Source organism: Nyctereutes procyonoides, unplaced genomic scaffold (genome assembly GCF_905146905.1).
Source record: "Nyctereutes procyonoides isolate TBG_1078 unplaced genomic scaffold, NYPRO_anot_genome, whole genome shotgun sequence".
Lineage (NCBI taxonomy): Eukaryota > Metazoa > Chordata > Mammalia > Carnivora > Canidae > Nyctereutes > Nyctereutes procyonoides.
This window is the reverse complement of record NW_026575140.1, coordinates 65,417,328-65,441,507: the sequence shown is the minus strand read 5'-3', so window position 1 is coordinate 65,441,507 and position 24,180 is coordinate 65,417,328. Positions and strand designations below refer to the sequence as shown.

Sequence of the window (24,180 nt, the reverse complement as noted above, 5' to 3'; positions counted from 1 at the left end):
GTAAATTTTTCGGGGGTGGGGGTGAATGGGTGACAAGCACTGAGGGGGGCACTTGACGGGATGAGCACTGGGTGTTATTCTGTATGTTGGTAAATTGAACACCAATAAAAAATAAATTTATTAAAAAAAAGAAATGTAAATTTTTAAAACAAACCAGTTTTATAATTAGATTACAATGGTCCTTTGAACTTTTCTGTATACAGGTTAAATTTCCACCTGATATATACTATAAAATTTTCACTCATAGACATATTGAAGATCTGTGTGCTAATAGCCCTAGAGATTATACAAAACTTCCAGCAAAATATACATCTCATATTAAAAGCGATGATCTTCAGGAAGAGGATCATAGTGGCTGGTATCATCGTGTAGAGAACAATGGCTGGAGGCCTGTCTCTGATACAGTAAGAAAAGAGAAATATTAATAATTTTGAATCTTTTATAGTTAGAAACTCATTTGTCTTCTTGAAAATTAATTTTAAATTAATAAATCTTGGTAATTTAACTGATAAAAACTGATTATGTTAACTACTCAGGGGTTACTAATAATAATTCCAGATCAGCAATATATCTTTTTTTCTTTACATTTACTTCTAAATGCTGTTGATGCTATATTAATCCTTGGACTAGAGGTGGGAATTCTTGAGAAAAATATGACATTTTCTCTTATAGAGCTTGGAACATCAGAGACTGCTGGGAAATCATTTGGATTGTTATGGTATTTGGAGCTTTAACATATCCTCATATTAATTGAATGGAATGATTTTAAATATACATAATTCTTAAAACATATATGTTGATTTTCCATAGACACCATGTTTGGTGTCTTTTTTGTGGAGATAATCTCTACCTAAGGATATTTGTAAGCTTACATTTTATAGGTTAATATGATCAGGTTCAGTAGCTCTAGGTGTTTGCTTATATGTGCTCGTAGCCTCATTTAGATCCTGAATCTCTGGTATGCAGTTATAGAATGTGGTATATTAAGTATACTAAGTATGAAAGTGAAAATAATCAAGGTGTGAATGCATGCATTCATTCAACAAACCTTATGCATACCAAACATATGTCAGGTATCATACCAGATGCTAGGGATACATGTTATGTTATGTAAAATAGTCCCTCCCCTTAAGTATTTTTCCTTTTAATTTTGGAGAGAGTCAGGTAAAAAGAATATTTCATTACAGTGCAGTAAATATGTGCTCTAAGAGGGACAAATACATAGTGTGGGGGATAGCAAACTCTCTTCCTTGTTCTTCAGTGTGTATGTGGTGAAGGAGAGGGAATGAATTTGAAGTAGATAAATAGGCAGCCAGTTAGGATAGCATGTCACATAGGGAAACCACAAAATCTTGGGACATAATAATGACACTTTGTTCTTGGAGGGCTCCTATACTCCTTGGGAATTAGAATCTTCAAAAGTGAAGAACACTAAGAGTAGGTAAGGTCTGTTCTTATGAAAAACAAAAACAATACTGGAACATGTTCATGTAGCCATTCAGCTAATAGTTATTAATAAAAAAATTACTAATACTAGTGCTTTGTTAGTCTTTCTGTGACATGTATCTCTGAAAGCTCAATGTACTACTCACCCATGCCATAATAAGAAATACCTTAGAGGGGTGTATTCACTTCTCTGTTTCTGCTTTGGCATATTCCTATTGAACTCACAGAAATTCTTGTCTATAGCCAGATAACCTCACAATCAGTATTTCAACACTTTGTATGTTCATTTTTCATTTCTCAATAGTTTTGGATGTCTACTGAAAATGTAGAGTTGGAAGACAAAAAAGAAACTGAATTCCATTTCTCTAAACTAAAGAGAAGGCAGGATATGGAAAAGAAAAGAAAAATTAAAAAAATAGAATGGATGAGAAAAATGTAAGTTGATGAAATGATTAGACATACTAATATATGCTATTTTAAGTTCTTTTTAAAAAGTGCTATCACTACTAAAATAATTACATGTTAATTTTCGAAAGACAATGTAAGGTTACAGTTATCTTTTTAAAAATATGTAGAAAGCAAACATTTAACAAATGCCTGCTTTTGTGAGACACTGTTAATCTCTCAGCTGTAAATGGGGAAAGACATGTTGTCTTTGATCTCAAGGAAATTGCAGTCTTTTGGAATATCAGATATGAAAATAAGCATTTACTCATATATCAGTTAACTTTTATTTGGCCCTCCAGATACACTTTGTACCCTTTTCAACCCTTCTTTCAGCACCCAATACTCTAACCTGCATGGATTACACTGAAAGTCATTCTGGACCTGTCTAACAAATGTTAAAAGCAAGCCAAAAAAATCAGATTGTTCACAAGTTTACTTCACTGCATGCCCAGGACAAATCCCCCAAATATTTAAATGAATACAAAAACTCCACTATCCCAAATTATATAAAATTCACAATGTCTACCATATAGCAGTCAATACCAGGCATGCAAAGAAACAGGAAAATAGATGCCATATGAGAAGAAAAATTAATCAGTAGCAACAGACACACAAAAAATATCGTTTAAAAATGAAAGTGAAAGAAAAACTCTTCAGACAAATAAAAGCTGATTTCTCTCATCATAGTAGACCAGCACTGCAAGAAATTTTTCTGGCAGGAGAAAAATGATTCTAGGTAGAAATCTGGATCTATACAAGGGATGAAGAATTCCAAAAGTGGTAATAATGTAAATAAATATAAAGGACTTCTATTCTTACTCCTTAAATCTCTTTAGAGGATAACTACTGAACTATACAGTTAAAAACAGATATGATAGGGAACCCTGGGTGGTGCAGTGGTTTAGCACCTGCCTTTGGCCCAGGACGCGTTCCTGGAGACCTGGGATCGAATCCCACGTCAGGCTCCCAGTGCATGGAGCCTGCTTCTCCCTCTGCCTGTGTCTCTGCCCCTCTCTCGCTCTCTGTGACTATCATAAATAAATAAAAAATTAAAAATAAATAAATAAAAACAGATATAAATTTTATGTTACACAGTTTTTTCACAATTTTGAAAAGATAGATATTAAAACTCTAAAGGAGTGAGTTGATATTATTATTGTCAATCCAATTCTACCTAAATTTTTTCATTCCACAATTGCACTTCTTTTTACTTATATTGAAAATCTTCAAGTAAAATACAATTGCTTTTTTTACATTACAAATAAATTGCTCCAAAAATAACAAAATAATATCAATACATATATTGCAATTACTGAATAAAGTTCAGTAATTGAATAAAATTTTTTAAGTAAATTTGCTGTTTAAAGCAGAAATGCTGACAATATATTGTGACATTTATAAACTTAGAACAGTACAAAAGTAAAATGTGTTATGACAATATAAAGGTTGGGAGAGGTGAAATGGAAGTATACTGCTAGAAGGTCCTTATTCTACTTATAAACTGGTATAATATTGCTTAAAGGTAGACTGTGATTGTTAAAAACCCTAACAAACTGTGAAATCAGTAATAACAAGAACAAAGGTGTAAATATAATAATTTAATTATGGAAATAAAATAGCCTCATAAAAAAAAACATCAATCCAAAAGAAGGGTGAAAAAAGAGGAAGGGAAACAAAGAAGAGAGGGGACAAATAGAAAGCAAATAGCATGATGAAAACTAAAATCAATCATATCAATAATAATATTAAATGTAAGTAGTCTAAGTACCCCAAATAAAAGCAGATGTTGACAGCCTGGATAAAAAAGCCACACATAAGAACGTAACAATCCTAAATATGTGTTTACTTAATAACAGAGCTTCAAAATACATGAAACAAAACTGTACTACTGTACTGAAAAGACAGATAGATAAAACCAAAATTATAATCAGAGATTTCAAAACCCTTTTACTAGTAATTGATAGAACTAGTGGACAGTAAGTTAGTAAAGATAGAGAAGTCTTGAGCTCAACTATCAATCAATGTGATATAATTAGCATTAATAGAACACTGGCCTCAACAATAGAAAACACATTTGTTTCAAGTATATGTGAAATATCTATCAAGATATATTATATTCTGGGTCATAAAACAAGCATCCACAAATTTGAAAGAGTTAAAATCATACAAAGAAAGTTCTTTGATCACAATGGAATTAAAAAGTAATTAATAATAGAGTAAAATTAATAAAAGAAAAATTTCTGGGAAACCTCCAAATATTTGGATCTTAAACAGAATAACTCTATATAATCTATGAGTTAAAGAAGTCATAAGGGAAATTTGAAAATACCTCTGATTTAATGAAAATGAAAATAAAACATAAAAATTTGAGGATGCAGCTAAAGTAGTACTTACAGAGAAATTTATAGTATTCAATACTTGTATTTAAAAAGAAAGATCTCAAATCAGTGATCTAACCTTCCAACATAATAATCAGTAAAAGAAGAGCAAATTAAACCCAAAGCAAGTAGAAGGAAGGAAATGATAACAGTAGAAAATAGTAATATTGCAAATAGAAAACCATTGGAGAAAATGAATAAAATCAAAAGTTGTTTCCTTTGAAAAGAACAATACAATTTATAAACCTCTAAATAAAAATTTAAGAAGAGAACACATGCAATCCAGAAAAGAAATAAAAAGCAGGATATTACTACCGACCCTACAGACAATATAGATATGAATCATTTAATGCCCACAAATTTGAAAAATTAGGTGGAAGAAAAATTCACTGTGAGGCATATACCAAAATTCAAAAAATGAACAAAAATAACATAAATAGGTCTATTAAAGAAATTGAATTTTTAAATTCAATTATATTTAGTTGAACTATTAAATTATTAAATTAAAAATTCCACAAAGAATACTGCAGGCCTAGATGAATTTCTTAGTGAATTCTAGTAAGCATTTAAGAAAGACAATACAAATTCTACATAATATTTCCAGAAATAGAGGGGACTATGTCCCAACATTATCTATAAAGTATTACCCAATATAAAAACCACTTGAGGCTTATAAAAAACAATATTACAAGGAAATAACCAATATCTTAGGAACATATATATGGATAGTAAATAACATCATGAACAAATGATGTTTATCCAAGGAGTACATGGATGTCTTAACATTTGGAAATCAGGCAATGCAATTTACCATCTAACAGACTTACAAAGAAAGTTGGATATAACCATCTCAATACATGCAGAAAAAATACTACAAAAATCCAACAACCATTTGTTTTGAAAACTCTTGTTCAACTAGGAATAGAAAAGAACCTCCTCCGCCTGATAAAAGACATCTACAAAAAACCTTCAGCTAAGATTATACTTAAAGGTGAAAGACTGAATGCTTTCCCTCTAAGGATAGGATATCTGTTCTCACCACTTCTTCACAACACTGGACTGGAGATCCTAGTCAGTACAATAAGGAAAGAAAGAAGGATGAGGGAGACACTGAAATTGGAAAGGAGGCTCTAAAAGATTCTTTATTCACAGTTGACATGATTGACTAGGTACAGAATCCTAAACAATCTACAAAAAACTTACAGGAACTACTAAGTGAGTTTGTCAAGGTGTGGAATCTTGCCATATTCCAGCAAGAAACAGTAGGAAATTGAATTTTTTAAAAATACATTTACAGTAACATCAGAAAAATTAAATACCTCAGTGTAAATTGAAGAAAAAAGTCTGTATGACCTGTCCACTAAAAACTGCAAAACACTGCTAAGAGAACTTAAAGAAGACTCAAATACCTGATGAGATATACGTTGGTCATGGATCAGAAGTCTCCATATTGATAAGAAGTCCATTGTCTCCAAATTGATCTCTACATTCAATTCAGTTACAATCAAAAGTTACAACAGAATTTTTGAGGAAGTTGACAAGTTGATTTGAGAATGTATATGGAAATGCATAGGAAGTAGATTAGCCAAAACAATTTTGGAAACAAAATTTGGAGAACTTTTACTACTTGATTCTAAGATTTTTATAAGGCTACTATACTGAAGACATTGTGTTATTAGCATAAAGATAGACATATAGATGAATGGAACAAAATAGAGAGTTGAGAAATAGATACACATGAATACTCGTAAGGTTTAACACAGGTGCCTAGGCAATATAATTGGAAAATGATGTTCTTTTCAACAAAGTGGGTATTCAAATGCAGAAAAATGAACTTTGACCCTCATCTCACAACATATATATAAAGTTTTATATCTCGAAAGAGGTCACAGATCTAAACATAAATGCTAAAACTATAAAATACCTACAAGTAAGCAAAGAAGACAATCTTAGAGACCTTGGTTCTGGCAAAAATATCTTAAATAGGACACAGAAGGCATGACATATAAAGTTGCTAAATTGCAGCTCATTCAAGTTAAAAGCTTTTGTTATTTGAAAGATACTATTTAAAAAAAGACAAGCTACATGGATGTTAAATAACTGGAATTTAAGTAAAATCTTGAGGAAAAAAAAGACAAGCCACGGACAGGAAGAAAACATTATATATATGTTATATATGTAATTATATACATATGATTATTAAAGTCTTGTATCTAGAATATTAAAAACCCTCAAACCTCAATAATAAGACAACCTTCAAAGCAAAAGATTTGAACACTCTTATCATTGAAGATACATGGATAGCAAATACATGAGCACAAGTGAAGTAATGACTATCATCATTAGTTATTAGGGAAATGCAAACTAAAATTTTAATAACTTACCCCTGTATATGCACAGGAATGGTTCAGTCTGCCATACTAATTGTTGGCACAGCTATGGAGTGAATGCAAACTGCTACATCCACTTCGAGAACCAGTTTGACAGTTTTCTTACGAATTAACATACACCTACTATTCATCCCAGGCACTCTACTCCTAGGTATGTACCCAAGATAATAAAAACATGTCCACAGAAAGATTGTGTATGAGTGTTCTATTTGTAATAGCCAAAACCCAGAGAAAGAACCCAATGTTCATCAATCCAAATGTCACTGGATAAACAAATTGTTGTTATTTACACAAAGGAATACTACTCAGCAATATGAAGGAATGAACTTTTGAATCACATAGCAACATGGATAAATCTCAAAGTAACAATGCTGAGTGAATGAAACCAGTCAAAAAAGAGTTCATACTGTATGATTTCATTTACATAAAATGCTAGAAAATGTGAACACATCTAGAAAGATATAAGGCAGATCACTAGCTGTCTGGAGATGAGGGTAAGGGGATGAAGGGAGAAAAGAATGACAAAGGGCACCAGGAACTTTGGAGGGAGATGGATATGTTCTTTTTTTTTTTTTTTACTGTAGTGATGATTTCACAGGTGTATACTTATGTCAAAACTCTTCAAGTCATTCTATTTAAATGTGTGTGTTTACTGTACATCAGTTATACCTCAGTAAAGTTGTAAAACCTTTTGTGACTCCCTCCCTCACCCCTTTTCTCCACCCCCCAACCCCTCTGCCTTGGACAGTCACCAATCTGTTTATCTGTGAGCTTGTGTATTTTTATATTCCATGTTTAAGTGAGATCATAGGGTATTTATCTTGCTCTGTCTGACTTATTTTATCAGATAACGCTCTCAAGCTCCATTCACGTTGTTGCAAATTGCAAGACTTCATTGTTTTTATGGCTGAATATTCTTGTGTGTGTGTATCACATTTTCTTTATGCATTCATCCACTGATTTTTATACAAGAACACATGCAGACATTCAGAAGATCTCCATAAAGTCGTTCTTCATGTCTTATACTTGTGGGGTGAGTTGGGGGCAACCCAGGAACCAGCTGTAAGGATCGTAGGCTTACAGTGACTGCAATGCAGCCAAATGCTTAATGCTCTCACAGGTCTTATGCACTAAGGGAAATGCATGAGTGGCGAAGAAGTGGATCCCAGAGACCTGGGATGGGGACATGTGGGCAGGCTGAGAATCTTAAACTTCAAACTCCTCTGTTGGTGGAGGAAATCCTTCTTCCCTGTTTTGAGGGAACCAGGCCTCCTCTGCATAAAAGCTTTTCAGTGACTACACCTGGCATAGATACTGGATGTGCCGGTGCTGCTTGTTCTTAGCATCCTCCCACAAACATCGCCCATTGCCTCCAGCCCATGGTGAGGGTTCTGTCTCTGAGCCCAGACAGAGCGCTACAGGTCTACTCCAGGAGGAGATTGCTTATAAATCCAAAGACTTACAGGAATTTACCAATCCCTATTAATAGGAGCCTCAGAAACATGCATGAGCATGGAATTTTAGGTTGTAGATCATAGGCTGAATGGGTTAAATTTACTGACAACGACCACATTCATCTAGAATTGTGAATTTAATGTTTTGGCTTGAATACCCAGAAGTGATGTTAAATATAAGTCTGTCTGGTTGGCTAATCAAAGCCTGAACTCTAACAAAGCTCTATTACAAAATCCCTGAACTGCTCTAGTATACTATGGAAAAAGGATTTGTGAAATCTCAGGGGAATACATATGTTTGTTCCTTTTACATGCAATCTATTCAGCTGTTCACTAGCTGTCACTCTAGGAGGTCCGAGAAGATATAGTTTTCATCAAGGGATTAATAAATGAGAGGAGTTCATCAAGAACTCTCTGGTGGCTGATTTTATTGAGTGGAGATGACAGTGGGGATAGCTGTGGTGGAATTGGTTCCTTTAGTGCACCAGGAATAATGGATCTTTGAAGTGATAGAGGTCAAGTGGTGTCACAAATCACAACTAAGCTTCCAGAAGTGCTTCCTTTAATGCAGCAAGTCAACACAGCCCCTGGCTCCGGTATGCTGCTATTGACTTAACAAATATTCTTTTCCATCTCAACCAGTAAGCAAAAAGAGAAGCAGTTTGCATTTACACGGAAAGAAGAGGATGTACGTTTGCATCTTACTCTCAGAGCTATGTCAGCAATCCTGCTCTTTTCTCTGGGCTTGCACATCTCAGTTCCCATAGACCATCATGACTGTCCATGACACTAACCAGATGCAGTGAGCAAAAAATAACTCCCTGGATGACTTACTAAGACAAATGCACACCAGAAGGAAAGAGATACATTTTGCAAAATGTTAAGGGTTTGCCACATAACTAAAGCTTACAGACATTTTGGGATATCCATTCTAAAGTTAGAGACAAGTATCAACACCTTGTAATGTCTGTCTTGAAAGCACACAGCACTTAGAGGGCCTCTCTAGATTTAGGAAGTAAAACATGCCATGTTGGGGTATGCTCCTCCAACCTATTTTCGAGGTAATCTAATGAGGCTACCAGACTCCAGTGGGGTATGGTGTAAGAATGAACATGGTAGCAGGTCCACAGTTGATCAAGGTCCCACTTGGCCTTTATGACCAAGCAGACCCTACAGTATTGGACAGATAGTGAAATACTGTATGGAGACTCTTGCAAAAAGAAGATCTCAGCACAGAGGGTTTAGGGGGTAAGGTAATGCCCTTTTCTGCCAACAACTATTTTACATTTGAAAATCAGTTCTTGTTCTGCTTCTAAGCCCTGGTAGAGACTGGATACTTGGCAGTAGGATTCAAGTGCTCCGTGATTATGAACTGACTTGGGTTTTATCTAATCCAATGAACCATAGAACTGAGTATACAGCATCATCTCAGTACAAAGTAGATGACGTACATATGAGAATGGATCTGAGAAAGTCCAGAAGGCTTCAGTAAGCTGTATGAGAAGGTGGCTCAAATTATTTCAACACCCGCATATGCTGCATTGGCTCTGCTGCATCTCCAAGCCTTTGACCTTATAGGTAAGCTAACAGATGGAGAATACATTAGGTCTGATCCACCATGGATCTGCACAGGATTCTGGCAATATCCAAATATGGTCAGTCACTATATTACGATGCCTCGATAGGCCCAAAGAATGGTCAAAGGGTATCTTCCCAGTGAGTACAACCAGTTTTCTACTTTGTATAGAAAGGAGGTATAGCTTGAGATAAGGATCTTATTGACTGTGGGCAGTAACCAAAAGCTTTTCAGCTGATTGGGTACTTGGATGGAATTAAATGGGAAAATTGGTGATTAGGTCTGGGGACAGGTATGCTCAGAATGGGCAAAGAGTGTCTTTGTGTCTTTGTATATGTCTTCCAAAGGGCTAAAGAGGCAGAAAACTAAGTATTCAGATGGACAAGACAATCCATCCTGTGGATGTCAGGTTTTTTTACCTGGATACATCAAGTGGTCGCTCAATGGAGCCATGTACAAAGTAGCCATGGGTACAGGGATGGAGGCTACATATAGACTCATAAATATGGTCTTTTCCTCACTGAGATTGTTCAGGTTAAACAGTCATAGCTAACTGTACAGCAAAGGCCATTGCTTTGCCTCCGACAGTGACATGTCCTGGCTATGTGGTGTCAGGGTGATTATATTGAACCCTTCCCATAAACAAGTGGCATCTCTTTGTGTTTGCAGAGATAAACAGATATTCTGGATGTGTATTTTGTTTCTCCACTTGCATTACCTTTGTCAGCATTTATTACAGAAGCCGTATTCATCATTTTATTCCATACAACATTACCTCCATGTAAAGGAAGTGTCGTAATAGGCTCAGAACAACAAAATACACTCACCATATGTGCCATCACCTAGAAATAGCTGGCATTGACAAGAGTGGTTGTATGATTTCCTGAAGCTCAGGCACAGCAGTGGTGGAGAGATACCTGGCAATAAGCCCAAATGAACATGAATAATAAGTTTTATTTCTTTTTTTTTCCTTTCCTCTGTTTACTCTCAAAACAATCCTCATCCATAACTGAGCTAATTACACAGACAGTACCACCTCAAATTCTACTGGTCTAACACTGATTTCTTATATTCCTCATCATAAAAATTGTTTCTTTTTCCATATTCCTCTTGGCCTCAGATTATGACACCATCTTTCTCCCTTCATCCAAGTCAGAAATGTAGGAGTTATCCTTGACTTCCTACCTTTCATAAGCTCCCATATGTCATCTGTTCTAAAGTTCTGCTAATTTTGTGTCCAAAGACTCTCCCACATCTGGCACATCCCTCCCTTCCCAACTGCAGGTTCTCAATGCTCTCATCTCTACTTCATGGGCAGAGTACTTCTACTTAGTCTTTGTCTCTAATCTTTTTCCATCTCTGCGTAAACACTGAGGCTGTCTCGAAAACAAATTAAATCACCTCCTTACCTGAAACATGTCAGGGGCTCCATCCCAGATGATAGTTCCCCTCCCTAGGTTACTCTTTTCTGGGTCAATTCCATGGCCACAAGGTTTTCATCTTTTGATAGTTAGCTCAAACATCCCTTTCTAAGCCTTCCCTGACTTAACTAGGCACAGGCACTTTTCTTGGATACCCTCATTGATGTTTTATATCCTTGGCTGTCACACTTTTGCAAATCTCTGCATGTTTGTCCACCATCTCCACTATACTTTGAGCTCCTAAACAACAGGGACCCTGATCTGGTTATCAGCACAGGGCTGGAGACATAGTAGATGCTTAATGAATACATGTTATTTGTTGAATGAGTTGAGTCACTAAATGGCTGGATGTTGTAAGGCTGCAGGGGATGAATAAGAAATGTTATTTTGTGTGCTTTGTTTGCTGATGGCATCCTCTATCTGAATTTTGCTGACAATCAGCAGGGAATAAAATCAATAAAATTTTGATATTTTTTTTACCTCTCTTTTAATTAAACAAAATTTGATTTTTACATTCCCTTCCAATGCCCTACAGATCTTAGCTCTTCTTGACTTCTTTTCCAGTTTAAACTTTGATTCTTGCTAGGTCTTTTACATTTTAACTTCTCTCCCTATTGGTATATTCAGAAGAACATTTTTATAGTGCTTTTTTCTCTAAATTTTCTATCAACAACATTATCTCTATAGCCAAACTAGGTTTTTAGGTTTCTTTAAGATTTTATTTATGTATTAGAGACACACAGAGAGACAGACAGACAGACAGAGGGAGAAGCAGGCTCCATGCAGGAAGCCCAATGTGGGACTTGATCCCGGGACTCCATGCCCTGGGCCGAAGGCGGCGCTAAACCGCTAAGCCACCGGGGCTGCCCAAGTTTTTGTTTTATTTTTTTATTTTTTTCCAAGTTTTTGTTTTAAATATCACTCATTTTTTTATAAAACAAGTTATGATTATTATAATGTGATCTGTATTTCGGGTTTCTGTTCTATTTGAAACTCTGTTCTACTTGCTAACCAATTGTTGCTTGATTACTGTTATAGCCCACTTAATTATAAATAGTGACCGATATTTAAAGAGTTTAAAACAAATTATTGGAATAAGTTTTACAGTTCTCTTTAAAACAAATCCTCTTTCCTTATATCCTTGATGAGAACAAAAATAAACTGTTGTAAATCACTGTTGTCAAGGAAAAAGAAATATCCAGGTTTCCATATCTAATCACAAGTATATATTTTGGGAGGCAAAATGTAGAACTCATAAAAAATGTGCTCAACCCTAGTTTCTGATTTTTAAATGCATTTTTGTTGTGGCATGAGCATTAGTTAATAAACCTGGGCCATTGGGTATCATCACTCACTCATTCATTCAGTGCATTTTTTTTGAGTGCCTATTCAGCGAATATGGAGCGGACGGTTGCAATTTCTGCAAAGGAATCCCCACCTCTGTACACAATGCATTGCAAGTGGTGGACACTTGATAAATATTTATTATATAAGTAAGTCAATGAAAAACTATTGGAAAATTGTGAAATTATCCTTTCTTACAATTGGTGCTCTTACCAACCTACAGAATGGGAGAAGATATTTGCAAATGACCTATCAGATAAAGGGCTAGTATCCAAGATCTATAAAGAACTTAAACTCAACAGCAAAGAAACAAACAATCCCATCATGAAATGGGCAAAAGACATGAACAGAAATTTCACCAAAGAAGACATAGACATGGCCAGCAAGCACATGAGAAAATGCTCCGCATCACTTACCATCAGGGAAATACAAATCAAAACCACAATGAGATACCACCTCACACCAGTGAAACTGGTGAAAATTAACAAGACAGGAAACAACAAATGTTGGAGAGAATGTGCAGGAAGGGGAACCCTCTTGCGTGGTTGGTGGGAATGTGAACTGGTGCAGTCACTCTGGAAGACTGTGTGGAGGTGCCTCAAAGAATTAAAAATAGATCTGCCCTACGACCCAGGAATTGCACTGCTGGGGATTTACCCCAAAGATACAGATGCAGTGAACCGGCAGGACACTTGCACCCCAATGGTTCAGCAGCAATGTCCACAATAGCCAAACTGTGGAAGGAGGCTCAGTGCCCATCAAAGCTGAATGGAGAAAGAAGATGTGGTCTATGTATACAATGGAATATTACTCAGCCATCAGAAACAACAAATACCCACCATTTGCTTCAACGTGGATGGAACTGGAGGGTATTATGCTGAGTGAAGTAAGTCAATCGGAAAAGGACAAACATTATATGGTCTCATTCATTTGGGGAATATAAAAATTAGTGAAAGGGATTAAAGGGAAAAGAGAAAATGAGTGGGAAATCTCAGAGAGGGAGACAGAACATGAGAGACTCCTAACTCTGGGAAACGAACAAGGGGTGGTGGAAAGGAGGTGGGTGGGGGGATGGGGTGACTAGGTGATGGGCACTGAGGGGGGCACTTGATGGGATGAGCACTGGGTGTTAGATATATGTTGGCAAATTGAACTCCAATAAAAAATATATACAAAAAAAAACAATTTGTGCTCTTACTAACCAATATAAATCAAAAGGCATTTTCCTGCCTCTGTGAAAATATCTCTCATGTGTCGTTATCTATTTAAAGTTTGAAAAAGCAGAAACTTCATGAAGGCAGAGACATATCTTGTCACTGCCCTATGCCTTACTGTCCAGGAATTTGCAAGCCTTCTTTTACTGAATGCTTCCTATGTGCCATCGTTCTGAATGCTTTATAAGGACTTATTCTTCTAAACTTCTCAAGAATGCTGAGGAGTGTTATGAGTACCATTTTAAGATAATCTGAAGCCCCCAAACACTAGGTTATTTGGCAAAGGTCATAGAGCCAGTAAATCACAGAAACAAGACTCAAGGCCAGGTAGCTGGAAATCAGAGTCCTACCTAGCTCCATGCTACCACTGAGCCGCTTCCTACTCACTGTTGAATTAATAAGTGAAAACGGCTTCAGAGTAGGTTAACTTTTAAAATGGAATACCAGGGGCACCTGTGTGGCTCAGGCAGTGAAGCGTCTGCCTTCAGCCTAGGTCATGATCTCACGTCCTGGGATCGAGCCCTGCATTGGGCTCCTGGCCAGCAGAGAGCCTCTGCTCTCCATCTGCTGCTCCCCATGTGCTCGTGCTCTCTCTCTGTCAAATAAACAAATCTTTAAAAAAAAAAAAACTAAAAAAAAAAATGGAATACCACTGTAGTGTAGGTCTTAAAATGAAAAACCAAAGAAAAATCCTATTTTCTAATGTTCTTGTAAGGACTGCTAACTTGTCTTTACTCACTTAGCTCATGTTTGGTGTATGCATTCATATATGTGCTCACACTAACATGAGACAGAACAGTGCTGCCAAAGAAGTCTGGACTGGGAGTCAGATTTGAATATGGGCTCTGACATCTGTTTACTACCTACATGATCTTGAATAATTTCTTAACTTCTCCAGCTCTCAATTTCCTCACCCATAAAATGGGAATAAAAATAGCTGTCACAAATGGCTGCGTCTTTTTAGAGAGAATTAAACAAGATAAGGTATGAAAAGTACCTGACACAAAAAAAGATGTTACCATATCTTCCTTTTGCCTTCCCTCCCCTTTCCTCTTCTTACCTACTATTAGCCACGTGACCTTGTTTTCTGGGACTTAATCTCTCTCCTATAAGACAGGAGGGCTAGTCATCTGGTCTCCAAGATCCTTTAAGACTCTGTAATTCTGTGATTTGGTGATTTAATAAGTTGGTTTTTCATTGTATCATAACAGTGCAATGTACTTACAGGTGGTTTTGAAACGAGGCTTCACCAGTTAGCATGGTTAAGTTTCTTCCTTTTCCTTTTCCTTTCCTTCTTTCTTTTCTTTTTCTTTTCATTTCTTTTTTTCCCAAAAGATCCCATGACATAGAACTTGGTTTGGATGTATTTGAGTTAAATAGGGTAAAAACTTGGTGCAATATGTAAATAGTTTCACAGCTACTATATATATGTATATATATATATGAACTGCATTTCCTAGTAATCACCTGTTTCACAAGATTTATGTCTCCTTTCCTTTCCTCTGTTTAGGTACTATGCAGGAAGCCTACAGGCTAAGTCAACAAATCCTAAAACTCTAGATTTAATTCACACAGCAACCCAGGGGCTCATGAGATCAGTCGAAGGCAGTGGAATAGATGCTGTGATGGAATGGGAAGTGGATGAAGTGCTAAACTGGACAAATGCACTGAACTTTGATGAGTAAATGCATTCTGCTTTTACTGGGGAGCAAGGGCAGCCCTCCTGTACATTTCTAATGTTCCCAGCCCCATGTCTTGGGCCCACAAACATAATCCTAAAAAACAACAACAACAACAACAAAAACAAATGAGTATTGTTTGTCTAGAAAAAAAGAAATGAGGGAAGAATATTAAAAGATGATATAAAAGTAGAAAAAGAAAATAAGATTTAAGGATTTTTTAAATTGAAGTGTAATTAACATACAGTGATGTATGAGTTGTAGGTCTATAATACAGTGATTCAACAATTCTGTACATAGCTCAGTGCTCACCATGATAGGTATAGGCACTATCTGTCACCATACAACTTTACTACAATATTATTGATTGGGTTTCTGATACTGTACTTTTCACCTCTGTGACTTATTTATTTTATAATGGAAACTTTGTACCTCTTAATCCCCTTTGTCTATTTCAGCCATCCTGCCACCCACCCCCCTTTGACAGCCATCAGTTCTGTATATTTAGAATCTGATTTTTGGTTTGTTCATTTGTTTTGTTTCTTAGATTCCACACACAGTGAAATCCTTTGACATTTGTCTTTCTCTGTCTGACTTATTTCACCCAATGAGGTGACTATATTTCACCTCATTATACCCTCTAGCTCCACCAATATTTTCACATGTTAAGGGTTCATTCTTTTTAATGACTGAAAAATATTCCACTATTATATATATATATATATATATCACATCTTTTTTATCCATTCTTTAGCAAATAGACACATGGGCTGCTTCCATATCATGGCTACTGTAAATAATGCTGCAATAAACATACATATCTTTTCGAATTAGTATATTCGTTTCTTTCAGTAAATACCCAGTAGTGGAATTACTCGATCATATGGTATTTCTATTTTTATTTTTTTTTTTTTAGAAATCTTTATACTGTTTTCCATAGTGGCTGCATCAGTTTGCATTCCCACTGAAAATGCATGAGGGATTCCTTTTCTCCACATCCTCACCAACACTTGCTATTTCTTGTCTTTTTTATTTTAGTTATTCTGACAGATATGAGGTGATATCTTATTGTGGTTTTGGTTTGCATTTCCCCGATGAGTGGTGTTGAGCATCTTTTCATGTGTCTGTGGCCATTTAGATGCCTTTTATTTCTTGTCTGATTGCTGTAGGATTTCTAGTACTATGTTGAATAAAAGTGGTGAAAGAACATTCTTATCTTGTTCCTGATTTTAGAAGAAAAGCTCTCAGTTTTTCACCATTGTTAGCTATGGGTTTATCATATATAGCCTTTATTATCTTGAGGTATGTTCTCTCTCAACCTACTTTGTTGAGAGTTTTTATCATGAATGATGTATTTTGTCAAATGCTTTAAAAAAAATCTATTGAGAGGATTGTATGGCTTTTCTCCTTCTTCTTCTTAACTTGATGTATCACATTGATTGATTTGCAAAAATTGAGCCACCCTTGCATCCCTAGACTAAATCCCACTTGATTGTGGTGGATGATACTTTTAATGTATTATTGAATTCAGTTTGTAAATATTTTGTTGAGGATTTTTGCATCTATGTCATCAAGTAAATTGGCCTATAGTTGGGGGTTTTTTTCTGTAGTGTTTGACTGGTTTGGTATCAGGGTAATGCTGGCTTCATAGAATGAATTTGGAAGTTTTCCTTTCTCTTCTATTTTTTGGAACAGTTTGAGAAGAATAGGTATTAATTCTCTTTTAAATATTTGGTAGAATTCACGTGTGAAGCCAGCTGATCCTGGACTTGTGTTTGTTGGGAGTTTTTTGATTACTGATTCAATTTCATTCCTAATGATTGACCTGTTCATATTTTTCTATTTCTTCCTCATTCAGTTTTGGAAGATCATACATTTCTAGGAATTTGTTCATTTCTTCTGGGTTGTCCAATTTGTTGGCATATAATTTTACATAATATTCTCTTATAAACGTTTGTATTTTTTTAAAAAGATTTTATCCATTTATTCATGACAGAGAGGGAGAGGCAGAGACACAGGCAGAGGGAGAGGGAGAGAAGCAGGCTCCATGCAGGGAGAGTGACATGGGACTCGATCCTGGGTCTCCAGGATCATGCCCTGGGCTGAAGGCGGCACCAAACTGCTGGGCCACCGGGGCTACCCAAACTTTTGTATTTTTGTGGTGTTGCTTGTAGTTTCTCCAAAATAATTTCTGATTTTATTCTCTTTTCTTTCTTGATAAGTCTAGCTAAAGGTTTATTACTTTTGTTGATCTTTTCAAAGAGCCTTCTCTTGGTTTCATTAATCCTTTCTATTGTTCTTTTAGTTCCTATATTAACTTATTTCCTCTCCAATCTTTATTATTTTTCTCCTTCTACTGACTTGAGGCTTAGATTTTCTTTTTTTAGCTCCTTAGGTATAAGGTGGGGTTATTAGTTTGAGATTTTTCTTGTTTCTCGAGTTAAGGTGTGTTTTTATTATAAGTTTCCGTCTTAGAACTGCTGCTGCTGTATCCCAGTGATTTTGGACTGTTGTGCTTCCATTTTCATTTGTCTCCATGTATTTTTTTCTTTGATTTCTTTGTTGACTCATTGGTTGTTTGGTAACATATTGTTTAGCTTCCAAGTGTTTGTGATTTTTCCAGGGTTTTTTTTTTTTTAATTTGAGTTTCATACTGTTGTCGTCAGAAAAGGTGCTTGATATGATTTCAGTCTTCTTAAAATTATTGACACTTGTTTTCTGGCCTAACAGCTGATGTATCTTAGAGAATGTTCCATGTGCACTTGACTATGTATTCTGCTGTATTTGGATGAAATTCTCTTTATATATCGGTTAGGTTCATCTGGTCTAATTATGTTGCTCAAAGCCACTGTTTTCTTATAGATTTTCTGTTTGGGTAATCTAACCATTGACAGTGTCAAAATCCTCTAGTATTATGTTATAACCATCTATTTCTCCCTTTATATCTGTTAGCATTTGCTAGGTGCTTCTATGTTGGGTGCAGAGGTATTTACAATTGTTATATCCTCTTGTTGGATTGATCCCTTCATCATTATATAATGCCATTCTTTGTCTCTTACTACTGTCTTTGTTTTAAAGTCTGTTATAAATATTGCTACCCTGGCTTTTTTCTCCACTTCCATTTGCATGGTTCCATGCCTTCACCTACAGTCTGTATGTGTCTTTATTTTGAAGTGATCTCTTATAGGCAGCATATAGATGGGTCTTGTTTTTTTTTTGTTTGTTTGTTTGTTTGTTTGTTTTTTATCCATTCTGTTATCCTATGTCTTTTGATTGGAGCATTTAGTCAATCTACATTTGAAGTAACTATTGATAGGTATGCACTTATTGCCATTTTGTTAATTTTTTTTCTGGTTGTTTTGTAGTTCTTTTCTGTTCTTTTCTTGTTCTCTTGCTTTCCTCCCTTGTGGTTTGAGCTATGCTTGTATTCTAAGTTGGGTACTGGACAACAAAAATTTCAAAGGAATCCAGCATGATTATTTGAGAATATTTAAGTAACTTACTGAGCTCAAGCTATTGATTATCTTAGGCAAGATCAAGCTTGCAAAGACTTTCGCCTACTAATGGCAGACATTAGGTGTAAGCACCTTTTCCACAGTGTAATTATGGTCTCCACAGGAGACCTCTGTTAGATCTTCATGGCTATCTGGATATTTGCAACTGTCTTAATGACACTCTGTTGAGAATTTCAGAGTCTGATATTTTTCCCTTCAGGAAGATTGGTAGCCACTAAAATCTGTAGTCCGACCTTTAAAATGACATAAATGTGTTGAACATTGATGTTCAGTGATACAAACCAGTTTCTTCCCAAAAAAACTTGTGTGCTAGCTCCTTGTGTGGCAGATGGACTCTCCACTGGGAACAATCATGCATATCTTCTGATGGAATATCAACTGAGAATAATATTGTTATTAATCTGAAGAATAAATAGAGGCAACTTAACTTTTGGACTCAAGGATACTGAGGAGTACCATTGCCCTTCTGTGGTATCCAGAGATATACTGCTATAGGTGTTTAGAATGTAAAACAATCCTTGCATTGCCATGATTGAATCACCCACATGATGGCTACTATGACAGCTGCTGACATTATCCTGCTGGATTTCAGGGTCATATTCTCTATCCAGATGGATGTTCCTCCCAGAGTCTTCATATTTTTCAAACTGCAAGTGAATTTTGACATAACCTGTTCAGTGGTCAGCTGCTGGATTATCTTAGTTGCCTGATATTCTGTGAATCCTGTTAGTGAGAGCTCTTTGCCTATGTGTGTTACAGGCAATTTCTATGTCTGAAGCTGTTCCTCTGATATCTAAGACATGTAGTTATGTGGCCTTTCTGGCCAGGGACTTTTCCCAGGCCATTAAGGTGTTAAATTTATACTTTTGAGAGATTCACCATAGGTTCCATATATACATTATTCTGAAAATGTCCAAAAATATCTTAGTGAGAAAGACAGATCAGGTCTATGATATAAGCAGCATGGTAATGCTTTCATTAGATTGTTGCTTGTATTTGTAAAACTTAGATTTCTTATTGATTACAGTTGGTATGTTCACTGACAATTTTTTTATGCAATCAAATAAGTTCATGTCCTAATCTCAGGGTTAGTGATCAGCCTTAAATATGGTGTATGTTTGTGCCCAGACTGTCAGGTCATAAGATACAATTGACTGAAGGTCCTTTATATTGGTTTCTTGAAAATGGAAGGAAAACTTTCAGTATATAAATCCAAGGAAGCAGAATGATTGGCATCCAATACTTCATAGGGCTCCTCTGACATCCAATACTTCATAGGGCTCCACTGAGGACAGAATTTGCCTAAATTTAAAGTCAAGCCAGACTGAATTGTCTACTATGAGATTCTGGAGGGAGTTTACACCACCTGATGTTTTCCTACATCTTTTTCATGTGGCAATGATCCAGCATCATCCCATTTAAAGCTGTAGAATAAAGTTCTTGGAGCAACAATAGGTAGTAGTAACAAGAAGGAGCCAATTTAGATACAATACTTTGTTTTAATTAAATGCTGTTAGATAACATACACCTTCCTATAACAACAAAAAATCCAGAAACACACAGTCAACAAAAGTAAAAACAATTCACAAGGAATAAATAAATACTTGAAAAATGATAGCATTTTCTGAATTACATTATTCAGAATTCTCACTTTTTTCTCTGTCACGTCCATTGTCAGCACCTTTTGGAACCAACTCCTTATTTGATTTCTTGGGTGCAGCCAACACCTTACCTGATTTCAAAGAGGCTTGGGGAAAGGGATGAAATAGGATGTCACAGGAAACCTGCCTCTTTAAGTCTCCACCTCAGCTTTGTAGCTCATCAGGCCTTACCTTCCCTATTTTACCTCTTTTTGGGCTTCCTTTGTCTCCCTGATTCAGTCTCTGTTTAGGAAACAGAGGTGGCAGCCCTAAAATCATGCTCTATTTAAATGTAATTTTTTATATTTATCAGACATGTCAAAGATAGCACCATTGCTCTAATATAATCATAAAGCATACACTTTAAATTTCCATTGATATGTCAGAGACCATAAGTCCAACAATCAAGAACCAAGGAGAAAGTGTTTCATTGTGGTAGTTTTCCCCTCACTTTTTCCCTCCCAGAGAATTTTCTGTTTGTAATTTTAATTTAGAATTTAGCTGAGATCTTAGTATGCATTCAACTGAGGACATGATGTTGCAGGAATGAACAGCATAAAATGAGAAGAGGTATGCTGGAGGGAGATCAGAGGGCACGAATATGATAGAAGGCACCATTTTTATTCCTCCTCCAATTCCTTGTCCTAGAGGTTGCTTTAGATACATGAGAGTTAGTTGGAGATGGAGAAGTCATGAGAATTAAACATTTGGACCTATGAATTTGTCACCATCAATCCAAGATTTCATAGAGAAAGTGGAATTTTAGGAGTAGTCTAACATGTACTAATGAATCAATTTATTACTAATACATTGATTTAATTTAATGAATGCCCATATAATGTGCTTAGGTATATTGCCAACTGGAAGGAAATTGCTACAAGCAACTCTTCAGCTAACTTCACAAGTAGGTGATTTTTAGCAATACTTTTATGGGAAATCCTTGTGAACAAAAATGACACATTTCACACATGTGCACATTTCTAAGCACCTAACATTTCAGCAGCCTGCATACTATGTAGACATAAATGAATTTGCTAAGTCATTTTTACCTTGATATGTAAGCCTGTTATTTGGAAATAGAAGAAAATTTTCTGTCTTATTTATGTTGGATAAGATGGTTTTAAAAATTAATCCTCCTTTTGAAAAGTTACTTCTTTCATGGTTTCAGTAATTATTTTTAATGAGCAAACTTCACTTGGCAAAATAAATGCCTCAAAATATTAGAAATAAGGGCACCTAGCTGGCTCAGTTGTTAGAGTATGTGATTTCTGATCACAAGGTCATGAGTTCAAGCCCCACATTGGGCATTTACAGCCTACTTTTTAAAAAGTGGGGTTTTTTTCATGTTAGAAATATTTTTTTTAGGTTCTATGCCACTTGTCCTGCCAGTGGCCCACAGTACTGAGAAGCTGAAAGTGATAGCATGTTGAGGAAGCATATTCTCATGTCCTAGAAATTTCAATAATTCTAATATAGCTCAAGCCTAATTATGGTTATTGTATAATCTGAGTGTATGGGTTCTGTCCTGTGATCATCACTGAGAGGCAGTAAAGTGGAGAGTTTACATTTGTGGAGTGTTGATTCAGACTGCATGGTTTTGAATTTTGGCTGTGTGATATTGGAGAAATTACTGGCTCAGTTTTCTCATCTGTAAAATTAGAATAACAGTAGTACCCAGCTCATAGGTAATTGTGAGGTAATAAGAGATAATACATGTGAATAGCTGAGAATAGTGTCTAGCAATAACATGTTCTCATAAATGTTAGCTGTCATTTGCCTTAACCTGTCTGCTTACGGCCACCCCAACAGTCCATGTGTCCATTATGCTTCTCCAACACCTCCAAACTGACAATCATCCAAAGCCCTCCCCACACAATAGATAGTGATCTTTTACAGATTTAAATCAGTACAGTTAAAACATTTACTTAACAAACTCTTTTTAAGGAATTACTATGTGGAAGTGCTGTCTTAAAGTGCTTTATAAAATTAATTCCTTTAATTTTCAGAACAACTCAATGAGACAAGGTTCATTTTATAGATAAGCAAACAAAGAGATACCAAATTACTTGCTCAAGGTCACACAGTCACTTCTTGTGAGGGATAGGATTTTAATGGAGGCAGGCTAGCTTTAGAAACCACACTCCTAAAGATGAGTACCTCTGCTGTTTCTGATAGTTTTCTACTGCACTTGGAATATAGTCCTAACTTAATCATAGCCTCCTGGCTCTGGGTCTGGCTCCCCTTCCATCCTTATCATATCAGGCTTTCCCCCTCATTCAGAACCCTGTCTCACCAGCCTCTTGCCTATTCCTCAGAAATGTTCTGTGGTTTCCACTTGAGGGGTTTAATGGAGTTTATGGCCTTCTAGAGAACAGTTTTAGGTCTACCTTCACCTGACAGAGGAGTTTGGTGTTTGATATGAATCCCCAACTTATAGCACGTAGTAGGTTCTCAATTGCAGATAAAAGAATATAAAGGAATGACAAGTACAAAAATTGAAGCAGAGAATGTAAATACTGAGTTAAGAGATTACTGTGAAAAAAAAAGGAAAGTTATAGCATGGCAATTGGAAGGGACATAATATCAAGTGAAAACTATTTTAAGTAGTGGAGATTTGCACTGTCAGTGCAGTCAGTGGAAGGTGACACACTGAGATCTTTGGCCATGGGAGAAGAGGAAAGACTGTGTGCCATTTCTCCAAGAAGCACGAGGAAATCCAATCTAGAGATTTGAAGCTTTTACCTCTAGGGAGAGAAAAGGCTTCTCTTCATTTGTAAATAAAGAACTGTTAGCTAATAATTATAGAGCACCAGCTAAGTGCCAAACTAATAAAATGTTAGGTTCTATACAGGCACCCTCACACTTAATTCTCATAGAAATTGTGAGCTGTGTATGTGCCAGTATTATCCCCATTTTACAGATGAGGACATTGAGAGGTTAGGTAACCTACCCCAGATTATACAGCTACTTAGTAGTAGATCAAACCTTAGACCCAGGTTCTGCAAAGCCTTTTGTAGAGATGGACAATGATGGTAGTGAAAAGTAGATGAATAAGAAATTTGCAACATTTATGGCTAAGTAGGATATAAAAGTATCTGTTCTAAGAGTGGTAAGAAGGAATATAGAAGAGACCTTGCCTGGTACGTAGAGGCATATTGAATGAGTCTATACCTTATCATATCCAACATCTTTCTAAACATTTGTCATTTCTTTCTAGGTTTCACACTTGAGCAAGCACAGAAAAAAAGATATGACTATGCAGATATGTCAGAGGAGAAAATGGGAACACCAGAAGATACTTTATATGGAAATATTTTTAAAAAAACAAATTATACTAGACTAACGCCTGATTCCACTTATGGAATATAAATATAAAGTACTCTACTTTTCTGAGCTATAGTCCTTCAAGCCCTGATTCTATTGGTTATAGCCAAGAGATAGTTTATTCTGGCCAGAATGACTTATAAATTCTTGGCACAGAATCTATGTAGCTCAATTAAGTAAAGAAGCCTAAAGAGAAATAGGACATTGGACTGAATACAATGGTCATGGAAAATGTAGAAATTACTCCTTGTATTCTAACAATCCTGCTTAAATAAATACATTTAGGTACAAAAAAAAAAACCCTTTAGGTTGATTTTTCTTCTTTATTTGAAGCATTCTTTATTTGTGCAAT

At 35.9% G+C, this 24,180-nt stretch overlaps 1 protein-coding gene across 1 annotated transcript in view; it reads left to right on the top strand.

Annotated features, from left to right (window-relative positions):
* Positions 1-23,873, top strand: part of CUNH11orf65 (chromosome unknown C11orf65 homolog) — a 177,098-nt gene extending 153,225 nt beyond the window's left edge. Inside the window, exons 5-9 of the mRNA XM_055304720.1 lie at positions 204-404; positions 1,751-1,881; positions 15,181-15,351; positions 21,353-21,408; positions 23,722-23,873. Of these exons, the coding sequence (XP_055160695.1) occupies positions 204-404; positions 1,751-1,881; positions 15,181-15,351; positions 21,353-21,408; positions 23,722-23,873 (711 nt within the window). The remainder of the gene's footprint in view (positions 1-203; positions 405-1,750; positions 1,882-15,180; positions 15,352-21,352; positions 21,409-23,721) is intronic.
* The last annotated feature ends 307 nt before the right edge of the window (positions 23,874-24,180 follow it).